Source organism: Crotalus tigris, unplaced genomic scaffold (assembly GCF_016545835.1).
Source record: "Crotalus tigris isolate CLP2741 ecotype Arizona unplaced genomic scaffold, ASM1654583v1 scf7180000023829.5930981, whole genome shotgun sequence".
NCBI lineage: Eukaryota > Metazoa > Chordata > Lepidosauria > Squamata > Viperidae > Crotalus > Crotalus tigris.
The window spans coordinates 2,279,598-2,299,802 of NW_024100213.1; the positions used below are offsets into that span (position 1 = coordinate 2,279,598).

At 42.2% G+C, this 20,205-nt stretch overlaps 1 protein-coding gene across 7 annotated transcripts in view; it reads left to right on the top strand.

The window, feature by feature from the left end:
• PLXNA1 (plexin A1) overlaps window positions 1-20,205 on the top strand; it is a 452,635-nt gene that overhangs the window by 254,036 nt on the left and 178,394 nt on the right. For all 7 annotated transcript variants that reach the window (XM_039321819.1, XM_039321814.1, XM_039321820.1 and 4 more), the window contains 3 exons: window positions 6,031-6,154; window positions 6,312-6,465; window positions 7,521-7,620. In XM_039321819.1, coding sequence (XP_039177753.1) covers window positions 6,031-6,154; window positions 6,312-6,465; window positions 7,521-7,620 — 378 coding nt within the window. The remainder of the gene's footprint in view (window positions 1-6,030; window positions 6,155-6,311; window positions 6,466-7,520; window positions 7,621-20,205) is intronic.

Below are 20,205 nucleotides of genomic sequence, written 5' to 3' on the forward strand. Positions count from 1 at the left end.
TTAAAACAATATGTGCTAAAGCAGTGTTTCTCAACCTTGACAATTTTAAGGCATGTGGACTTCAACTCCCAGAATCCCACAGCCAGCATTCTGGGAGTTGAAGTCCACATGCCTTAAAATTGTCAAGGTTGAGAAACACTGTGCTAAAGTAAGAAGGACCCATAAAAGAAAGGGAAAATGGTAGAAGAAATGGAGCTGAACAATGACAGGAGGCCTTGATAAGAAGAAGTGAGTTTGGAGTAGTCACATTGCTGCTGTGAGATCTAATTACTCAAAAACAAGAGACTATTGAACATGAAGTGATGAAGAAACAGCCAGAGAAGGAATTCATTTCTAGATCTGTTTATGGGTTTTTGGTGGCACTTGGTTAACGTCTATAAAAAATAAAAAGGAGGAAGCTGTGGAGTTTTGCTGTCTAATGGAACTCAGGAAAAATGCTATTTTTTAGTGCAGCACTGCTCTCTTCGTGTTTATATAACACTGAGTTTATGGAGTTATTATAAGATTGCAATAATAATATTGAAGTGCTGTGCATACTCATAAAAGTACTATAACTAAGATAAAGATAAGGATGCCATATTATCATATGATTTGTAATGTTTGGAAAATTACTTGTTTTGCTTGAGTGAATAGGCTTGTCATGTATATTCAACCTTGAATCTCCTATGGTAGGACACCGCAGCAAATTTTCATAGGGGTTAAAAATTCTGCCCATTGTAGTTGTCAGGAACCCCTTATCCTGCTGATTTGCATGAATGTGGAAACCAGCACAGTGGGGAATAGAGCAAAGAATTGCTGGTAGGCTTCACCTGTTTTATTTCAAGCTGAGAGAAGTAAACCTCAATGTCTGATATGTATACTTAGTCTCCTCTTGCCTCTGTGGTAAATGCTTTATGCTATAAAGCTGATTGATGGCAGCCAGCTCTGAGTTGCCAGTTGTCTACTGCATTGGCAGCTTCTGATGTGTGGGTGGTAAGGACTAAATTTTCTACTTACTATCTTGAAACACAGCAGGAGTCACCCTCATTCCAGCATAGATTGACACAGACTGTGCATTTCCCCCAAATAGTTTGCTGTCCTGAGACCAGTTGTCCATGGTTTATTTATTTAGCAAGGATGTGCAGCAACTTAACAGTGATACATATACACACACGTACATCCCTATGCATATGTAATGAGTTTAGACATTGAATTACTTGTAGTAATGGGAAATGGGAGGGTGGTGGGAGTAATGGCATTAATGTAGCACATTTAGTTCTTTCTGCTTGAAAATATTTTATTTTGTCTATAGTTTAAAGAAATTTTCCTAATGACTTTATGAATGCAATTTGATTGCTCAGCATGAAATGTCAATACTTGTAGCTATCAAATGTTTCCAGTTATATTGGTTGATGCATCAAATGCAGGCACCACAATGCTTCTGGTTTGCCATACTGGAAAAGTTAAGATTCTTCAATTGAAAGTGGCTTGAACCGGGGCAGTGCTGAGATGCCAATGCAGGAACATTTGGCAACAGGGAATATTCTTGGGAATCAGCTCTACCCTGTTTTAGCTGCAGAGGAATAGTATGAAGAAGACATAATTTTTTAAACTCATTAATCTGGTTTTCTTTGAAGATCATGTGCAACTGCTGCTACTGATCAAAACTACCTTACAATTCAATGTCTTTAACTCAGGAACTGGGCCTTTCATATAGGGTTACTAATGAAAGCATAAGAGAGTAGGGGCAAAATAATAATTGAAAGACATTAAAAGGGTGATTTTCTTTGGGCTTGAGGGGGGAAAATTGTTAGAAGCTACAGAGTCCTGACTGTTTAGCCATGTGGAGCATTTTAATTAAAATTCAAAGACATCTCTTTCCCTGAAGCATCCCAAGAATATAGGTGGAATGTTGTAGTGGCTCAGAAACTCCATTGTGCAGTGTCATGCTGGCACTTGCTAGGGAGATAAATCATTGAGATTACTAAGACCTTGAAAGGTGCATGTGTATCTGCTTATTCTATATTGCCCTCTGCTTAATTAAATGCGTTCTATAATGAAATAATGTTATCACAAATGCAGGGAGGAGAAGTTGAAGAAACCCATTTAAACTTATTAATGGAGGCAGAATACCTGGATAGAACAGTGCTATGGGGGCAGCGGAGTGGCTGCCTTTGATGAAATAGATGGAATATTTGCAGCTGCTTATTTGAATTGCTTGGAGTTGCTTAATCGAGAGCATAAATGAGTGTGATGAACTGTTAGGCTCAAAGGAAATTGAAGCAGGACTCCAGCTCCATTAAAGCCACAATACATGAGATGGGAAGAGCATAGAATTGATTAGGGTAGGATATTAAAGGATGAGTCCTACAGAAATTTTAAAAAGGATCTAAAAATGCCCAGGTATAATGTTGCATCATCAGTGTCATACAGATAGTGAGAACTGAATTTTGATTCTGCCATGAACTTGCTGATCTTTACAAAACCACTTTATGACAAGTCACAGAACAGGGCAGAGTCTCAATGTTACTCTTTCTTATTCTTACTTACTAGGTAAGAACTTAACTAGTAAGTTACTCTTATTGTTGACTTCTTCCACTTGTGTAGTGAAGAAAACAGTTTTGGCTGTCATATTTTAAGAAGAATGTTGATCTAAGATATATCTGGAGGATGATGATGAATATGTTGAAAGATTGTAAGCATTGCATATGTTTATTCTTTTTTATACATATTTTATTTTCTAATTTTACAATCGTGAGTACTTAATAAACGACATGTTGTCTGGATCCATTGGTAATTCAGTGGTACATATTAACTTTCTCAGTCTAGTTCCAATACTACACTATCCAGTGCTTTCTTGATGCTATCTTCTTCCGGTGGTATGCAGTTTTCCACACTGGGCAAATACAATTTTTGTTACTGTTAATACAAATACAATTAAATATAGACATCTTCATCACATTTTTCTGGTATTATACATAATATTGATAGTGTCAGTTTATAATATCTTTTCTAGCAAGAACATATCTCAATTGCATTTGCACTTAAAATCCATTTGTTCAATCAATATCCTGTTCAATCAATATTAAAATTTTAATTTCCCATCAGTGTTCAAAATATCTCTATCAATTTTCTCAATACATTATATTTGGGTAACCAAAAGCTTCTCATATTCAAACCCTTTTAGAATTTTCATATTTCCCATCTCACAACAAAGTATAATATTCTAATTACAAATCCATCCTTCTGAGTATAATACCTTTATTTCTAACAGTTATCTATTTTCTTAACCATATTCAAACATCTGTTTAATAGTATAAAATCCCATCTAATAGGTCAAAACCCTGTATTTTCTTCAGTCTTGCTCTAGCTTTCTTCCTTTGCCAAATAACCTTCCAAGTCAGTACATTTGAATCATCAAGTAATTCTTCCTTTGCTTTTGTATATATTGTTTGGAATGAGGAAGAGAATTTGATTGAAATATTTTTGGAAGAACGCTCAACCCATTTATATTCATTAAACATCCTCTATCCTTCTCCTTCAGTTTTTCTTTTCATTTCTTGTTTGTCAATATTTAGCATTTCTCCTAACAGCTTTATCATCCGTTCGATCAGCTCTTCTTCCTTATCCTCAAATGTGTTGAGATATCTTTTCCATTTCTGGTGTTATCACTGCATCTTCTAATTTTTCATTTGTCTGTATCTATCTGTTAATTCGTTCCTTTAGGTCCTCCATCTTTGGATCCATTTCTTCTAATTTTCCTACTGTTTTCTGGGTTACTAGTTCCCTCTTTGTAGTCATTGTCTGGATTTGTAAGTTTAGGTTAGAAAATTGTTCTTTTATCTCATTGGCATTATTTTTAGTCTCATCCTGAAATCAATCTTGGATTGATTTCAGCATAGAAATAATTTATTTCTGAGATTCATTAACATATTTTTTGTTGGTATATCAAGCTGGGAGCTTCGGAAACAAGTGTTAAAGATGGTTTTTTACATTTGAGACTAAGTATGAAAACCCATTTTGTTTTTGTATGTAGTCTTTATAGTCCAATAGGGTCCCCAACACAGATAGGCAGCCCAAGAGGGTTTTTTCCCTTTTCCCAGCTGCAGTCTGAAAAAGTGAAAGTTTTCAGGAACAACAAAGAGTCTTATCTAAGTCCGGACTTCAAGCCAAGTTTCCTTTAAGAATAATAAATTGTGGTTTTGTGATTCGCCACTAGATGTTGTTGACACTGTCTTCCAGCTTTCCAAATACAAGCCTATTTTACAGACTTTCAAATAACTTTTCTAAAAAAAAGTCTCAAAGGTACTTTTAGTCCCAAATTTCAAAGCTATATATCTGTATTAATTCCAAATTGATCTTGTAATTTTCTCTATTTTCCCCCAAAGCAATTAATTCGCTGCTTTTCTTTTTCTGAGGGAACGGGGCAAAACCTCCCCCCCTCCTCGGGGAGGATTCTTTGGGCATTTTTTTTCCAGGAGAGTTGTATTAAGGTCATAAAAAGAGGATAAAGTCTCACCCAGTTCCATCCGCATTGCTCAAAAATTGCTAGTTAATCCTTATCTTCAGTTGTCAGCTTAAATAAAGCTTCTGACTGTCCACACAAATGTAGCTAGTCTTTCCCCTGCCAGTTTGGAGGGCTTCCTTGGATCCAGAAGAAGGGCTGTTGCCCCTCTGTGGTCGATGAGGGTCCCCTCCTTCGTTGCCTCTCTGGGTGACTTTCAACCCTTTTTAGGGTCCCCAGCGGGGCAAAATCGAACATGGAAGACGGAGCCCCATCTTCCTGCGTCCATTATACCACGACACCTAACTGGAAGTCAACATTGCATATCCTTATTCTGAGAAGACATAATTCAGGGTATCATGGTATCTGTCTTTGCATGTTTGAAAAACTGTTACAAAGATGAAGGAGCTTGTTGTTTATAATATCCAGACCAACTAGTTCAAATTACAAGACATTTTGTAACTTTAGAAATGTTCTCTTAGCTTTTAGATAACCAATAGGTTTGATAATGGAATGAATTATCTTTCCTTCTTTTTTTTTTAAAAAAAAATAAAGGTCTGATAAGCTAATATAGTTCTAAAGGATTTCATCCATAATTATCATATTGGATGAAATACACATTGAAACTATTTCCTATTCTATGACTTATCATGTAGTGGTTTTGAAAGATCAAATGCAAAAGCATGTGAAACTCACTGCACTCTTGCAAGCATTTGTACAAACACTGAATATTAAGAAGCTGTTCAGCACAGTAAGTATTTGTTACATTATTGTGTTACATCATTAATAATCCATACACAATTGCAGATGAAATTAAAATCCCATCATAAAGATAGTGATTTAAACTTTAAGGAGTAATAACATCTAGGTTGGGAAAAATTGAGATTTAATTAAGCAAGCAAACCAAAACAGAAGAATAAAACTTGTTCTCACAATTCACATTTTATTGTGGTAAAACATAAATTTTAATAACCTTCTAAGAGTAGACTTTTGTACTATCATTAAGGCTTTCTCTGAGAAAATATAACACTGTAAAATGTTTCATTTACTCCTTTCTCATTAAGATTAATTTTAATGTTAGTAAAATAATGCATAAAACCCATCATTGCATGCCATCGTGACCTAGGCGCTAGTTTACTTACAAACATGTATGTGGGTTCAAGAGCAAAATATAATATACAAAAATAACTTGAATTACCAAATAAATATTTCAGTGACTATTTGAATGAGAAGTTTCAGTACATATTGTGAAGCATGTTTTCAATTGATAATATTTATGGTCTCTTTTATTATTTGTGTAATGTAGGAATAGCATTAAGGGCTTTCTCATTTATTTAAGCAACTTTTATTCCATTTCAATTGTAACTGACAAAGCAGTTATGAAAGGTGGACTAGAATTTAAATAAAACTAAAATGAACTAGCAAATGAAAATAAAATAGGTCTTTGCATGCCGTTAGTCATCAATGTAGCAACATAATGAGAACATTGTTAGTTGTAGCTAAAGATTACCACAGTCTTATAGATATTGTTTTTTGCTGTTTCACAGCTGTTCTCGGAAGGAGCGTTGTGATCGAGCTGATGAACACCAGCGTTTTGCCTCAGATCTGCACCAGTGTGTTCAACTTACCGTTCAGCCTAAGAATATATCAGTCACCATGTCAGAAGTCCCGGTGGGTCATTTTACTTTAAATTCCATATAGTCTTGTTAACTATGTCAGTATATTTTTTTAGGATGGTGAAGTATGAAGGTTTTATTGTAGACCCACTTTTTTAAAACAACAACAAAAAGATCACTGTTTTTTTTTTCTCTATATGTCTTTCTGTCAGCTGGTTTTGCAAGCCTGGAATGTTCCTGATCTCCTGGCTGGTGTGAATTGTTCCTTTGAAGATTTCACTGAATCTGAAAGCCGCATTGAAGATGGCAGAATCTACTGTAGTTCTCCATCTACAAAAGATGTCATACCTATTACCAGAGGACAAGGTGAGTTAATATCACATCATCATCCTGCAGCAGTTAAATATAGAATAAACTCAATGTACTTAGGGAACTGAGTTTTTTTAACAAATATTTAAGTAATACAAAAATTGAGTCAGTCTGTGTAGTTTATTGTTAGGATGGAAACATGGAATACATTATGTAATCTGTTTTAAAATGCTTAAAATTGTGTCTTCTGTTTTTACAGTGTTTCTGTAAATATCTGTAGATATTTATAATCTCACTGTTTTGAACCTGGGTGCATTTTCACATACTTATACAAAGTAGAACCACAATAAATACCGATAATAGTTTTATTCTATTACAAAATCCTTCTCTCTGGGGTCAGAATTGTTCAATTTTGGTAACCTGAAGATATGTATACTTCAACAACCACTTGAATTCCCATTTTCCCAATGCTGGCTGAGAAATTTTGGGAGGTGAAGTCCACACAACTTCAAGCTGCCATGGTTGAGAAAGATGCTCTGACTCAGGAATTCTGGGAGTTGAAGTCCATGAGTCATAGAAGAGCCGAGGTTGCCTATCCCTGCTCTAGATAATAAAAAGCACTATCTAAAAATACATTGTTTCTGTCCCTACATGGGAGGCAGATAATTTAGTCTTCAGTTCAGATAGTATAATCTAGGCTGATCTCAGATACTCGGGTTGTTTTTGCTATAGAGAAATCTAAATCCTTTAAGATATAACATTGGCTTGAGAGAGAGGTAACACGGAAAATGTCAAATATAAATTCTGCAGTAGGCAGTTAAAGATCTATTATCATAGTCTTTCATCAGCTTTTTTTAGTTTTGTACTAAGCAAGATTACTTACTCTCTAAATCATTAAAGCTATCTAGAAAGAAGAAAAGTGGTTTAAATGGATCATGTTCTTCCATGATTAATGTTTTCTTATGTCATTGGTATTCACTGAGACTATTTCTTAATTCAGTCAGAACTGAATTTATTCCAACCTGGTCAAATTAAGAAGTCTTTATTTTCACAGATGTCCATGCCAGTCACCAAATTGTTGATTTCTGATCTGTATGCTTGCTTTCTTCTAGGTGATAAGCGAGTGGTAAAGCTCTATCTTAAGTCCAAAGAGACAGGGAAGAAGTTTGCATCTGTGGATTTTGTATTTTACAACTGTAGTGTTCACCAATCGTAAGTAACCTAAAATACATGTTAGTCTGAATTTTTTTTTTGGGACTCGCTCCAAAAGAAGACTGTGAATAGTATATAGTAAAAGTAATCAAATGAGGGGAAAGCAGAGACTGTTTCCAGGGTTGACATATTTATTTTAAGGAAAATTATACCATTGCTTGGCTGATAAAAGTATGGTTTGGCCCAAAAACAACCCAAAGCTGCATGTATGTACTTTCATAAGAAATGATTTAATTATAACAATTTGTTGATTCTATAGAGATTGTTATATACATTTCCTTCAGTTTGTTTGTATTTATAATGTTCTGTGAGTGATGTTGTGAAATTTGGTTCGCAGAACTCTTACCAGTATTACATAGACTTAGAACATAAATTGAAAACCTTTTCAATTTATGAACCTTAGTTAATCGGGAAAATGCCTTAATTCTTGGAAGAACGCAGCTTCCTCTGTAGATGCAGATTCATGATTGTTAGTTAGCATTATTTGAACTTGGTGCATCTATAAACTTCTGCACAGAGGGAGTCAAGCTATTCTCCAAAGCACCTGAAGGCAGGACAAGAAGCAATGGGTGGAAACTAATCAAAGAGAGAAGCAATCTAGAACTAAGGAGAAATTTCCTGACAGTTAAACAATTAACCAGTGGAACAACCTGCTTCCAGAAGTTGTGAATGCTCCAACACTGGAAGTTTTAAAGAAGAGAATGGACAACCATTTGTCTGAAATGGTATAGTTTCTCCTGCTTGAGCAGGGAGCTAGACTAGATAGAAGACCTCCAAAGTCTCTTCCAGATTCTATTCTATTCTGTTCCGTTCCAATCCAATCCAATCCAATCCAATCCAATCCAATCCAATCCAATCCAATGCAGTTACAATACAGTATTACAGGCTAATTCTGCTGACTGTCAGCAGTTTGATTCTTACTGCTCAAGATTGACTCAGCCTTCCATCCTTCCAAGATCAATAAGATGAGGACCAAGATTAGGCCTCCCGGGAGCCAATGTACAATTTTGTGGTGGCCAACTATGCTGAAACGCATTCAGTCTTAGCTCCACAAGGCCGTCTGGAAACAGCAAGGGACCAGCCCCTGCCGCATTGGCCCCGCCCCCTGGCACGCGCTGGGGAGGTATCACCCTTTGTGAAGAATGAAGAAATGCACCATTGTCTGGAAGTGGCCAGCAAATGGCCCTTGCCTACTTAACATATTTGGCTTGATGGGCTCCGGGAGAGTGGTTTCAGCAGGCAGTGGGGCGCTGTCCTCACAGTGCCGAGAGGCTGAGCTAGGTGGTGCAAATCCAAAAAGAAGCACGATGCCGCTCAGCCCCCAGCCTGCCTGATTTTGGCAGGCAGTGGGGCGCTCTCCTTACAGCGCTGAGAGGCTGAGCCAAGCGGTGCAAATTCAAAAAGAAGCGTGCCGCCACTCAGCCCCCAGCTTGCCTGATTTCAGCAAGGTAGCAAGGTGCAAAGCTGGCGAGCTTCACACAGCCCAGTTCAGCCGGGCAGGCTGGGGGCTGGGTGGTGTCGCGCTTGTTTTTGGATTCATGCTGCCTGGCTCTGCCTCTCAGCACTGTGAGGAGAGCGCCTGGCTGCCTGCTAAAACCAGGCAGGCTGGGAGCTGGACGGCATTGTGTAGGTAATGTCAACTCTCACGTTGCTCATGGCGTCCCCTCCCCCAAAGCCCACCAAGCCAGATATGTGAAGTAGGCGAGGGCCATGTGCTGGCCACTTCCAGGTGATGGTGCATTTCTTCATTCCTCACGAAGGGTGACACCTCCCCAGCTGCGTTTCTTGCCTGTTTTTCTCCCTCCCTCATCTCAAATATTTTCCCACCACTCTGTTCTTGGAGGAAGGAGAGGAACAGTGAGGGTCATCCAGTGGACCATGCCTTGGCGCTTGCCCCGGTCCCACCCCCTTCTGCCAGAGACCCTCAGACTGTCCCACTCCTACCCAGGCCCCACAGGCACCCTTGATGCGAACGATGTAGAGCTGGCCATGCCCACCCAGTAGGCCATGCCCACCCTGGCCACACCTACCTGCCCCCCCGAGGACAACCGCAATGCTGATGCGGCCCTCAATGAAATTGACCTAGATTGTTGGAGGCAACCTGCTGACTCTGTAACTGCTTAGAGAGGGCTGTAAAGCACTGGGAAGCGGTATATAAGTTTAAGTGCTATTGGTATTGATATAGTTATAATTCATCCGGTCAACAATTGGCAGATTATTCAGATTGTTTAAACTAAAAACCTTCAGACTTTACATACTAAAAACCATAAAATCTAAATTTGCAATATACTAAGATATATATTTCAGAGAATCTATAGAAACAAATAACTTCCATAGTATCTAGCTAGTTACTGCAAAAACACTTAATAGGGCCAATCTGAATCTATTCCTTAGGAATTCTTTATTTGTTGAGTCTGCTGGTCAGTAGTATGAAATGATGAAATGGAAAATTATGAATATTGAGAGGCATTTCCTTAAGCATCATTGAAATAAATGAACTTTATCTGGGGTCTTTCCTGTCTGCTTTCAATATGTAGCTCTGCATGCTGGGTTGGCTGCATTGGTGGATGCATGATAGAGCTATGCTTCTATAATATTTGACAGAAATGATTTTCATATGCAAAGTAACTATTTTAAATCCTGTTACCAAATGTTGTGACAATGATTTTAAGCAAGATTGCCTTTTAATATTTAGGAAAGTGAAGAATATGTTGAGATACTAGAAGCCTAAAACAGTGGTTCTCAACCTATGGGTCGCGACCCCATTTGGGGTCGAACAACCATTTCACAGGGGTCGTCAAACAAGGCTATCCGCCATTTTTTCCCCTTTTCTTTAGCTATGCTACTCCCTCTTATTCTATTGGCTTTTGAAAGCCAATAGAATAGACTCTATTCAAGAGACTCTATTCTATTGGTGTTAGAAAGCCAATAGAATCTATTGGCTTTTGAAAGCCAATAGAATAGACTCTCTTGAATAGAGTCTAATTCTATTGGCTTTCAAAAGCCAATAGGAATTGTCCAGGCTGTCTCTGCCCTGCTGAGCCTGCCAAAAGCCCCAGTCTGCAAACGGTGCTGCAAGGCAAACTTTCTAGAAAGCTTCCCTCCCTGCTGAGCAACTACTAAAAGTAAGTAAAAGAGGGCTAGGGGTGGGAGGTGGGAGGTCGGCGGGTGCAGGGAGGGTTGCTGGTGCTTTACCTCCCTTGGGGTGGGCCAGCTGGTGGCCCAGCCGATGGTCGCCCTGCGCCCTTGCTGCCGCATGCCATGGCCGCCCAGGAGCGCCAGTGCCTGCCTGCCACCACACTGAATGTGCAGTGGCCAAGGTAAGGCTAGTGGGGCAACAGCGGGTGCAGGGAGGGTTGCTGGCGCACATGGGGCCCGGCGGGTGCCTTACCTCCCTTGGGCTGGGCCAGCTGGTGTCCCAGCCGGTGGTCGGCCTGCACCGTCGCTGCTGCTTGCCAGCTACGCCTCAGCCGGTGCAGGGGGCAGCACCATGCATGCGTGGCGCTCCTGGGCTGAGGCGGTTGCTGGGCAATGGCCCACGTGAAGCTGCAGGAGAGGAGGCGGAGTCTGCGCGCCTCCTCCTGCCCTTCCCGCAGGGAAATACAGGTAGTCTTCGACTTACGACCACATGGTTGGGGTCGCGGCATTGGGAAGGTTGAGAACCACTGGCCTAAAAGATGCTTAACATACTTGCAATGAAATCTGTTACTTGATGCTAGATCTGCTGGGCTGGAAAGGGGGAACATCCCTGCGCTTGTTTTCTGCTTCTATGGTATAAAAGTTGGACAGCATGATAGAAAAGTCAGAACTCTGATCTGGGGGGTAAAGTATGAAATATGCACATAGAAAAATCCATCTTAGCTTTTCCTGACAGAGAGGTGATGCCAAGGCTACTACTGGGAAATCACTACCACCAGCTGTTGCTTTAGAACTGTTTTTCTCAACCTTGGCTGCTTTAAGATGTGTGGACTTGAACTCCCAGAATTCCCATGCTGAAGTCCACCCATCCTAAAGCTTAAGGTTGAGAAACACAGGTTTAGAAAACGCATTTTGGTTTCTGGGTGGTTGCCAGTGAGGAGGTGGATTGTAGGCAGGAAAGAAGACAGATTTCTAAGCAGGACCTTGTTTTTCACCTTGAGATTTTTTTTTTTTTTTTTTGCAGATTTGGTTTCTCTTTGTTTGATTTTATAAGTTTAAAGATATTTCATTGATAGTTGGGGTGTACATTTTTACACATGTATGAACACAAAAGCAGCTTTATAAAAGAGTCAATAAAGAGTACGTTTTGTTCAAGAAAGGCACAATAAGGATGCTGTTTTTAAATATTAATATATGCAAAAAATAAAAAAGAACCAAAAAAAAACCTATGCAATAAACAGCCACTGTGACTGATTTATTATCAGATTGAATTTCAATTTTAGATGAATTATTTTAAAAAGCAAATTATGGTTTGTATTAATATTTATAAAATCACTTTAGAACTATTGATGGCACTGGTTGTTTACAGTGGGACTTTTTTAAAAATTTCCTTATTCCTTTGCTGTCATTTGGCTTTGAGGTTCATCATAAAGAAAGAAGTCCAATCAAATAAGTTCTCTGAAAACAAATACATAAATAAATGTTTGTCATCATATATTAACTTGCAATCAGTATGCCAATTTAATCTCTGTTCAACCTTACATAATTTAGGTTGCTTCTTGCTACAAGATTCACTTAGACAATATATTCTTTCTATGTTTTAAAACAGTTTTTAAAATGAAAACAATTTGTTCTTTAAAATGCAGGGTGTATATGTGTATGTGTGTGTGTGTATTCTTTTAACATTGTAAATAGTTGTTTTTATTGTTTTTAAATATCTTTTTAGCAATAAACAACTGGTTTATACCTCTCCTGGAGATTGAAGGCTGTATTATTGAACAAATATGCCCGGGATTCGCATTTTTGCAGCTATCAAGGACATACATACATACATACATATTCATTCCTAATAATATAAAAATATGAATCCCAGGCATATCTGTGCAATGATAGAAAATCCTCGAACTCTGGGAAGGATATAAACCAGCTGTTTATTGTTAAAAACTAAAACAATAAAAAACAACTATTTACAATACTAAAAACAACCTAAGCTTTCGCTGGTCCACTGCCAGCGTCAGCAGAGTAAGTGTCGGGGGGTGGGGAGTTTTCTTATAAATCTTGCTAACTCAGTTTCTTGCCCATTGACTGTGTGATAGGGCCGTCTGTCCTAATTGATCGTAATTGCCTCAGTTGTCGAGTGCGGACAAGACAGTAGGACAGGAGGCTACTGTGTGCACGTGCACCTAAGCACAAAGGGAAACTGGAGGGAATGGGGCCGATAAGGATAAGCAGCAGAGGGCAAGAACAGCAGGTGGATAAATGGGAAAAGCAGGGGGGGAGCAGCAACGGAAAGGCATCTACAATGCCGGACCCAGATGTGTGGCCCAGAATGATTGCGGGGGGGGGGGCGGTCAGAAAATACACCAACAGCAACAACATTAGGAAAGATGGAGTTGACAAGGATGGGAAGGGTGGAAAAAGAAACAATGGGAAGAAAGAAGGCTGTGAAATTGGAATGCAAACGAGGGGAGGCGGGACAACTGAGGCAATTACAGTGAATTCTAGTCCTACCTTAGGCCCGACAATCAGCTGGGTGATAGTCATTTTTTTCTCAGTCCAACTCAATTTACAGGCATATTGTTGGGAAAATAGGAGGAAGTAATATTATGTATGTTGACTGCCTTGTGTTATTGAAAAATCTAGTAAGTACAAGTGTCATTTATATATGTAACGTTCAGATGGTCATTAAAAGTTATGTAATAACAGAAGAACCGTTGGAAGGGACCTTGGAGGTCGTCTAGTCCAACCCTCAATTCAAGCTGGGGACCCTATACAATTTGAGACAAGTGGCTGTCCAGTCTCTTCTTAAAAACCTCCAGTGATGAAGCACTCACAAGAGATAATAGATAATAAATAACCTTTATTGTCATTTTTTTACTGTGGGCACAATGGCACACATTAAAAATGAAATTTATTTGCTTGCTCTTAAAGTGTACACATATATAACAAACATTTAAACACACTATATACAACATATGTATAGACCCTCTGGTGCCCTGGAGCATAATTTGACCCCCTCTTCTTTGTGGCAGCCCCTCAAATATTGGAATACTGCTATCATTGATTCTATGCCTCTGTTTATATAACCCAGGATTGTATTAGCTTTTTTGGCTGCTGCTGCACACTGCTGCTCATATGCAATTGATCATCCACTAGGACTTCAAGGTCCCTCTCACAGTTACTATTTTTGAGCCAGGTCTCGCCTAATCTGTACTTATACTTGTTTTTTTCCTGCCTAAATGTAAAACTTTGCTTTTGTCCACATTAAAACTCATTTTATTGGATAGGGCCCATTGTTCCAGTTTGTCAAGATCTTTTTGAATCCTGAGTTTGTCTTTTGGGGTGTTGGCTATTCCTGCCAGTTTAGTATCATCTGCAAATTTGATGAGTTCTCTTTCAATTCCCTCATCTAAATCATATGGTTAATTTGATCAAAGGACACTTAGTCCAGCGTGGTTTTTATCAATCTGCATGGCCATCTGAATAGCTCTGGGCATTTTAAAATGTATTAAGGCATCAGCTGTTTTCTTTTATATATTCTCAGCAACTAGTACTAAGAAACACTTAAATGATGATGATGATGATGATGATGATGACGATGATGATGGAAGGGACCTTGGAGGTCATCTAGTCCAACGCCCTACTCAGGCAGGAAGCCCTATACCTTTTCATATCTCCTACAGTACTATGCATTCTCTAGCAAAGTGAATAGCAGAGCAATACAATTACCATATATTCCAGCGTATAAGGCGACCCGGCGTATAAGATGACCCCTGTCTTCGGCGCCAAGTCGCATGCCTAGAAAGTCGTCTTATACGCCGGAAACTATCGTAATTTCCGGCGTATAAGACGACTCAGCGTATAAGACGACCCCCGACTTCGGCGCCGATTTTAACACTTGCGAAAGTCATCTTATATGCCAGAAAGTACAGTAAGTAGTGTCACATAAGAAGATATGTGATGGTAAATAAAGGATAGTGGAATCTTTTATGATTGCATGCTTTGAGATACAATCTAGAATACCAATATTGGTCTTTTTCTGATACTTACACTTCTCTTGGATGTGCTTAGACATGATCACTTTCCAGATGGTGTATTAGGCACTTAATGGACATGTTCTAGGCAGGTTGCCACAAGATGATTACTTATGGTGTTTAATTTATAGAAGGTAGCTTTAATAAAACACCTGTGACTTGAGAAACACTACTTTGTATTCATTCTGTCAGTTATTTACTTATAACTGAATGTTTTGCCTGTGAGACCATTTTTAACTGAATCCTAATATATGCTTGTCAAGGAGTATGGCAATATGTTGTGTACAAGCTTGATGGACTGAAGAGCAGACTTTGCTTACTTTACTGAAGATCCAGGGAAGTTCAGCTAAGCAGACGCTGAATTACCACGAAGATTAAATTGTACATCATGCTGAGCATTATTTATAGAAATCCTTTGTTTCTTGAACTATGTATGTATTATCCACATTTGGGGGAAATTGATGGTACCTTTCTGAGGAAGCATTATAGTAAAAACATAGAATTAGAACAGTTGATTGCTAGTCATGGCCCTTTTTTAGAATAGAAGAGACATATATGGAATTAAAATGCAGTTAATAAAGAGGATTATGTTTACCCATAATCTAATTAAAAAATTAGGAGCAGAAGAAAAAAATAGGAGCTTTGTGTTACTACTAGCAAAAAACATGCAAACAATAAACAACCTGTGTGGGAATCTTCTTTATTCTCCAGCAGGATGGCTGTAGAGTCCAAATGGATGGGTTCTATGACGGCCTTCCTGCCTGGCAGACTGGGTAAAAACTTCGGCCACACCCCTTCCTTTGGGCGTGACCCCAGTTTTGACTCAGTCTCGTAGCCTGGTAGAAGTGCGAGAAGCAGCTCTCAGGAAAGAAAGAGATTTCAACAAAATAAGAGAATCTCCTCTTCCAGTTTTCCTCCCCTTTTTTTTTTTTTTTTTTTTTGCATTAGCAAGCAGGGATCTCTGGCGGCTGAATAGGACACCGACGGACTCCCAGCAGGATCGTCGGAGTGGTGAGAGGATCGTCAGGGCGGTTAGCCAGGGGGGCTCGGGCCGGTCACGGGATCTCCCGCGGATTCCCGACCCGCCAAACAGCTGTTTGGCGCGGGGACATTTCCTGGATCGCTCGCCGATTCCAGGCCCGCCGGGCAGCTGAGTGGCACAGACGCCACTCCGTCCGGCGGAGGAGCTGAGATGCCGCTCAGCGCCAAACAGCTGAGCGGGAAATACAACCGGCGGCCAATGGAGCCGCTGATCAGCTGAGCGGCGCGAGAAGTGCAGCGCGCCCAAACCGACCGGCAGAGCCCCAGCGCCGTTTTTTCTCCCCCAGCGGAGAGGCGCAGCCCCTTAAGGACAAAAAGAGCCACTCAAGCCGGTTAATTACCCTGTCGCTGGCTATTAAGGACCGCCATTGTTGGAGCCTCGTGGCTCATCCGGCTACTATTGGGAGGCGGGGCTTCCTCCCATTCTCCATTTTAAACGAGCAGTTTAGCCCGCCGTTTTTTTTTTTTCCCTTTACGTTAAGGCATTGGGGCAGGAGGAAGGAAGAGGAATAAAAGAAGAGAACTGCTATCAGTTCTGAGCGTGGTCTGCTACCAGAGCCACAGACCGGGGGAGAGAGAGATTTAAACTGCACTTTTGTCTGGACTAGGTGAGGAGGTGAGGAGAATTTTTTTTTTTTTCCTAACTGTTCCTATAGTGACCTTTAGTCACTGCCTTGCAGGATCTTCTGTCCAAAGAATCCTGTCTGTCCGGCCATTGTTTGTATAGGCAGAAGAGGGCACAGCCCCAAGCATCTGCATCTGATCTGCGTATCTTATTCCCCCACTCCAGGCATTGCCTACTCGGGGTGTCTGGCACAATGGCAGACAATGTCTCGTATTCAGTCACACAGGTCCCTCAATTGTCCCCCCCACAGCAACAACAAAAACGCAGATCTTCTGAATCAGAGGTGGGGGGGAAGAAGAAAGCTAAAACAAAGCACCTTTCTCAGAAGGGACAGTCTAAAACGGCTGAGCGAGAGGCTTTGAGGAGACATTTGGCTTTAGAAAGGCAAATTAGCAGGGCACAGAGAACCAATGCCAATGGGACAAATATGGTTTCCCCTGTCCCAGCGGTGGCACCCAGCACAGAACCTACTGCCGAGGAAGTGCTCAAGACTTGGTCTCCTCCTGGGGAAACTGAACAGTTAGATTCCTCCAATCCCTCCTCACCAGCTTCTTCACCCGACCACTCTCCAGCGCCTCACCCCAGCGACAAGGCGCAGGAGAACATATGGTCGGCACAATTTCATGCATTCATGCAGGATGCATTCTCCCAGTTCATGGCTTCTAAGGGGCAAGTGGCCTTTCACACACCCCGTAAGGGACGGGCTAGGCTACCCCCTACCAGCACCTCTGAAACTTCCTCTCAACTGGGAGAGGGTGACTCAGTAGACCTTGACATGTCAGACATGCCCCTATCGGAGGACGAGGAGACTGCACCTGAGCAGGCGACGAGCTCTGGCCTCTTTAACCCAGCGCTCCTAAAATCACTCCTGATAAAGGCAGTTTCCACAGTCAACCTAACATCAGTACAGGATGAGAAGCCCTCAACAAGCAAGGAGGCCAATCCTCTATTTGCCAAAAAGGTTCCACAAGATAAGTACATTCCATGTGCGGAGGTCTTTATGACCACGCTGGAGGAACAATGGTCCTCACTTGCAAGCCCACCGGCACCTAACAGCGCGGAAAGAAAGCTTTTCAACCTATCTCCCTCCTTCTCTAACATGCTAGAGGTTCCTACTGTAGATAACCCCTTGATTTCATTATTTTCTACCTCCGCGATTCCAGGAGACATGGCGGAGGTCTTGAGACCTGAGAAGAAGAAATTTGAACACTCCCTCCGGCGTTCCCATATGGCTGCAGCCTGGGCGGCCAGAGCAGCCACTTCATCATCATTCTTCGCGAGGGCCAGTATCATGTGGCTGAGGGAACTGCAAGGCACGGTGCCTCCAGACCAGGTCAGAGTACACCAAACATTGGCTAAGCTCCTCACGGCCTCGCAATTCGTGTCTGACACTTCACTGTACGCAACAAAGTATGCGGCAAGATCCATTGCGGCCACAGTGGCCTTGCGTAGGCTACTGTGGCTCAAAAATTGGAAGACAGACCTGAGGTCCAAATGGCGTCTTTCGACGTCCAAATACAGTGGAGTAGCCCTATTTGGTTCCATTCTGGACCCACATGTCAGCGAAGGCAGAGACAAGAAAAAAATCCTAGTACATCCATCAAAGAAGTTAGACAGGAGAGGCAGTCAGGACTTCCGGAGACAGGGCTCCCGCCCAGGAAGCCCCTGGGAATGGAGACAGCCCTTTAGATCAGGGCAATCCTGGGACTGGCCCAGAGGCTCACGATCCTTCTACCCGAGACAGGATCGAACCCAGGATCGCCAAAGCCCGGGAGCCAGGGGCCAGTTCCAGTCCAGACGCCCATATAGGGGAGCGGGAGGCAGATCCTTTAAGTACCAAGTGACGCCAAACAGGATACTCCCATTGGGGGTCGGTTAGGAAATTTCATCGAGGTCTGGGAGCAGACCACGACCGATGCCTGGGTTCTGGAAACGATCAGGCATGGCCTGACCTTAGACTTCTGTTCTCCCCCACCAAACCGGTTCATCAGATGTCCCATCTCCAGAAGAGTACACAAGACGAGGCTGATAACTTCGGCCATAGCCCACCTCCTGTCAATTCAGGCCATAGAGAGGGTACCAAAGGAAGAGGAGGGAAGAGGATTTTATTCTATCCTCTTCGTTATCCCAAAGACATCAGGAGGGTGGAGAGCAATCTTGGACCTGAAGGGCCTGAACTATTTCATAAAGTACAGGAGGTTCAAGATGCACTCCTTGAAATCCATCCTAGCCAGCGTCAGGGAAGACGATCTATTATCCTCAATAGATCTCACAGAGGCGTACCTACACATCCCCATCCATCCCAGCTACCGGAAATTCCTCAGATTTACCTACGCGGGTCGGCATTACCAATACAGGGCATTACCCTTCGGACTATCATCAGCACCAAGGGTATTCACCAAGATCCTAGCTGTAATAGCGGCCCATCTCAGGTTGATCCCGGTTCGCGTTCAGTTTTATCTGGATGACATCTTGATTCAATCCAGATCTCGGGAGCAAGCAAGGGCAGATCTCGAGACCACAATCCGAACCCTACAGGGGCACGGATTCTCGGTCAATCTAAACAAGAGCCACCTCATTCCCTCAAGGAGACTGCAACACCTGGGCGCGGTGATAGACACGTCACAGTGCAGGGTATACCTTTCCCAGGAGCGACTGATCAGCATATCTAAGCTAATTCACCAAATTCAAAAGATCAGGAGAGTGTCCTTGCTACAACTCTCGAAGTTCCTGGGGAAGATGATATCTTGCATGGGCATCATCCCATGGGCAAGGCTCCACTCGAGGGAGTTGCAGTGGTTCCTCCTACCCTACCAGAGGAGGAACCTCAGCACCTCCAACAAGAGAGTGCTGGTACCAGCACAGGTGATGAAATCACTAAAATGGTGGCTATCCCCCACGACACTCAAGGGGAGCATATTCAGGGAACCGAACAAGGTCACACTCACGACAGACGCGAGCCTGTTCGGATGGGGAGCCCACCTGGGAACCCAGATAGCACAGGGCCAGTGGGGACAGAAGGACCTGTCACACAGCATCAACTGGCTAGAGCTCCGGGCCATACACCTGGCCCTCCGTCATTTCTCTCACCTAGTAACGAGGAGGCACGTCCTCGTGCTAACAGACAATGTAGCCGCCAAGGCACATGTAAACAAGGAGGGAGGAACGAGATCAGTGAAACTAATGAAGGAAGCATTGGCTCTGGCTCGGTGGGCAGAAACCAATGTGAGTTCCATCAGAGCGGAACACATCTCAGGGGAGACAAACACCCAGGCAGACTCCCTGAGCAGAGCCAAGGTGGACCAGTCGGAATGGCGTCTGGACCCGGTCTCTTCGAGGAGATCTCCCGGAGGTTCGGACAACCGCACCTAGATCTATTTGCCAACCACAAGAACACACAACTCCCCAGGTTCTTCTCCAGATTCCCGTCCCCGGGATCGGAGGGAACGGATGCTCTCAGGTGCCGGTGGCCGGCGCAACTCCTGTACGCCTTCCCACCGCTGCCATTAATACCGGCGACCATACGCAAGATGATCCTGGAGGGCGCAGAGATGGTCTGCATTGCCCCTCACTGGCCACGGCGCCCGTGGTTTGCCGACCTCGTGGACCTTTCGATATCACCTCCGTGGAGGACTCCCCCGGACAGGGTAAAACTCAGTCAGGGCAAGCTTGTACACCCAGATCCCCAGTGGCTACATCTAGCCGCTTGGCATTTGAGCGGCAAAGTTTAACTAAACAATCTTATTC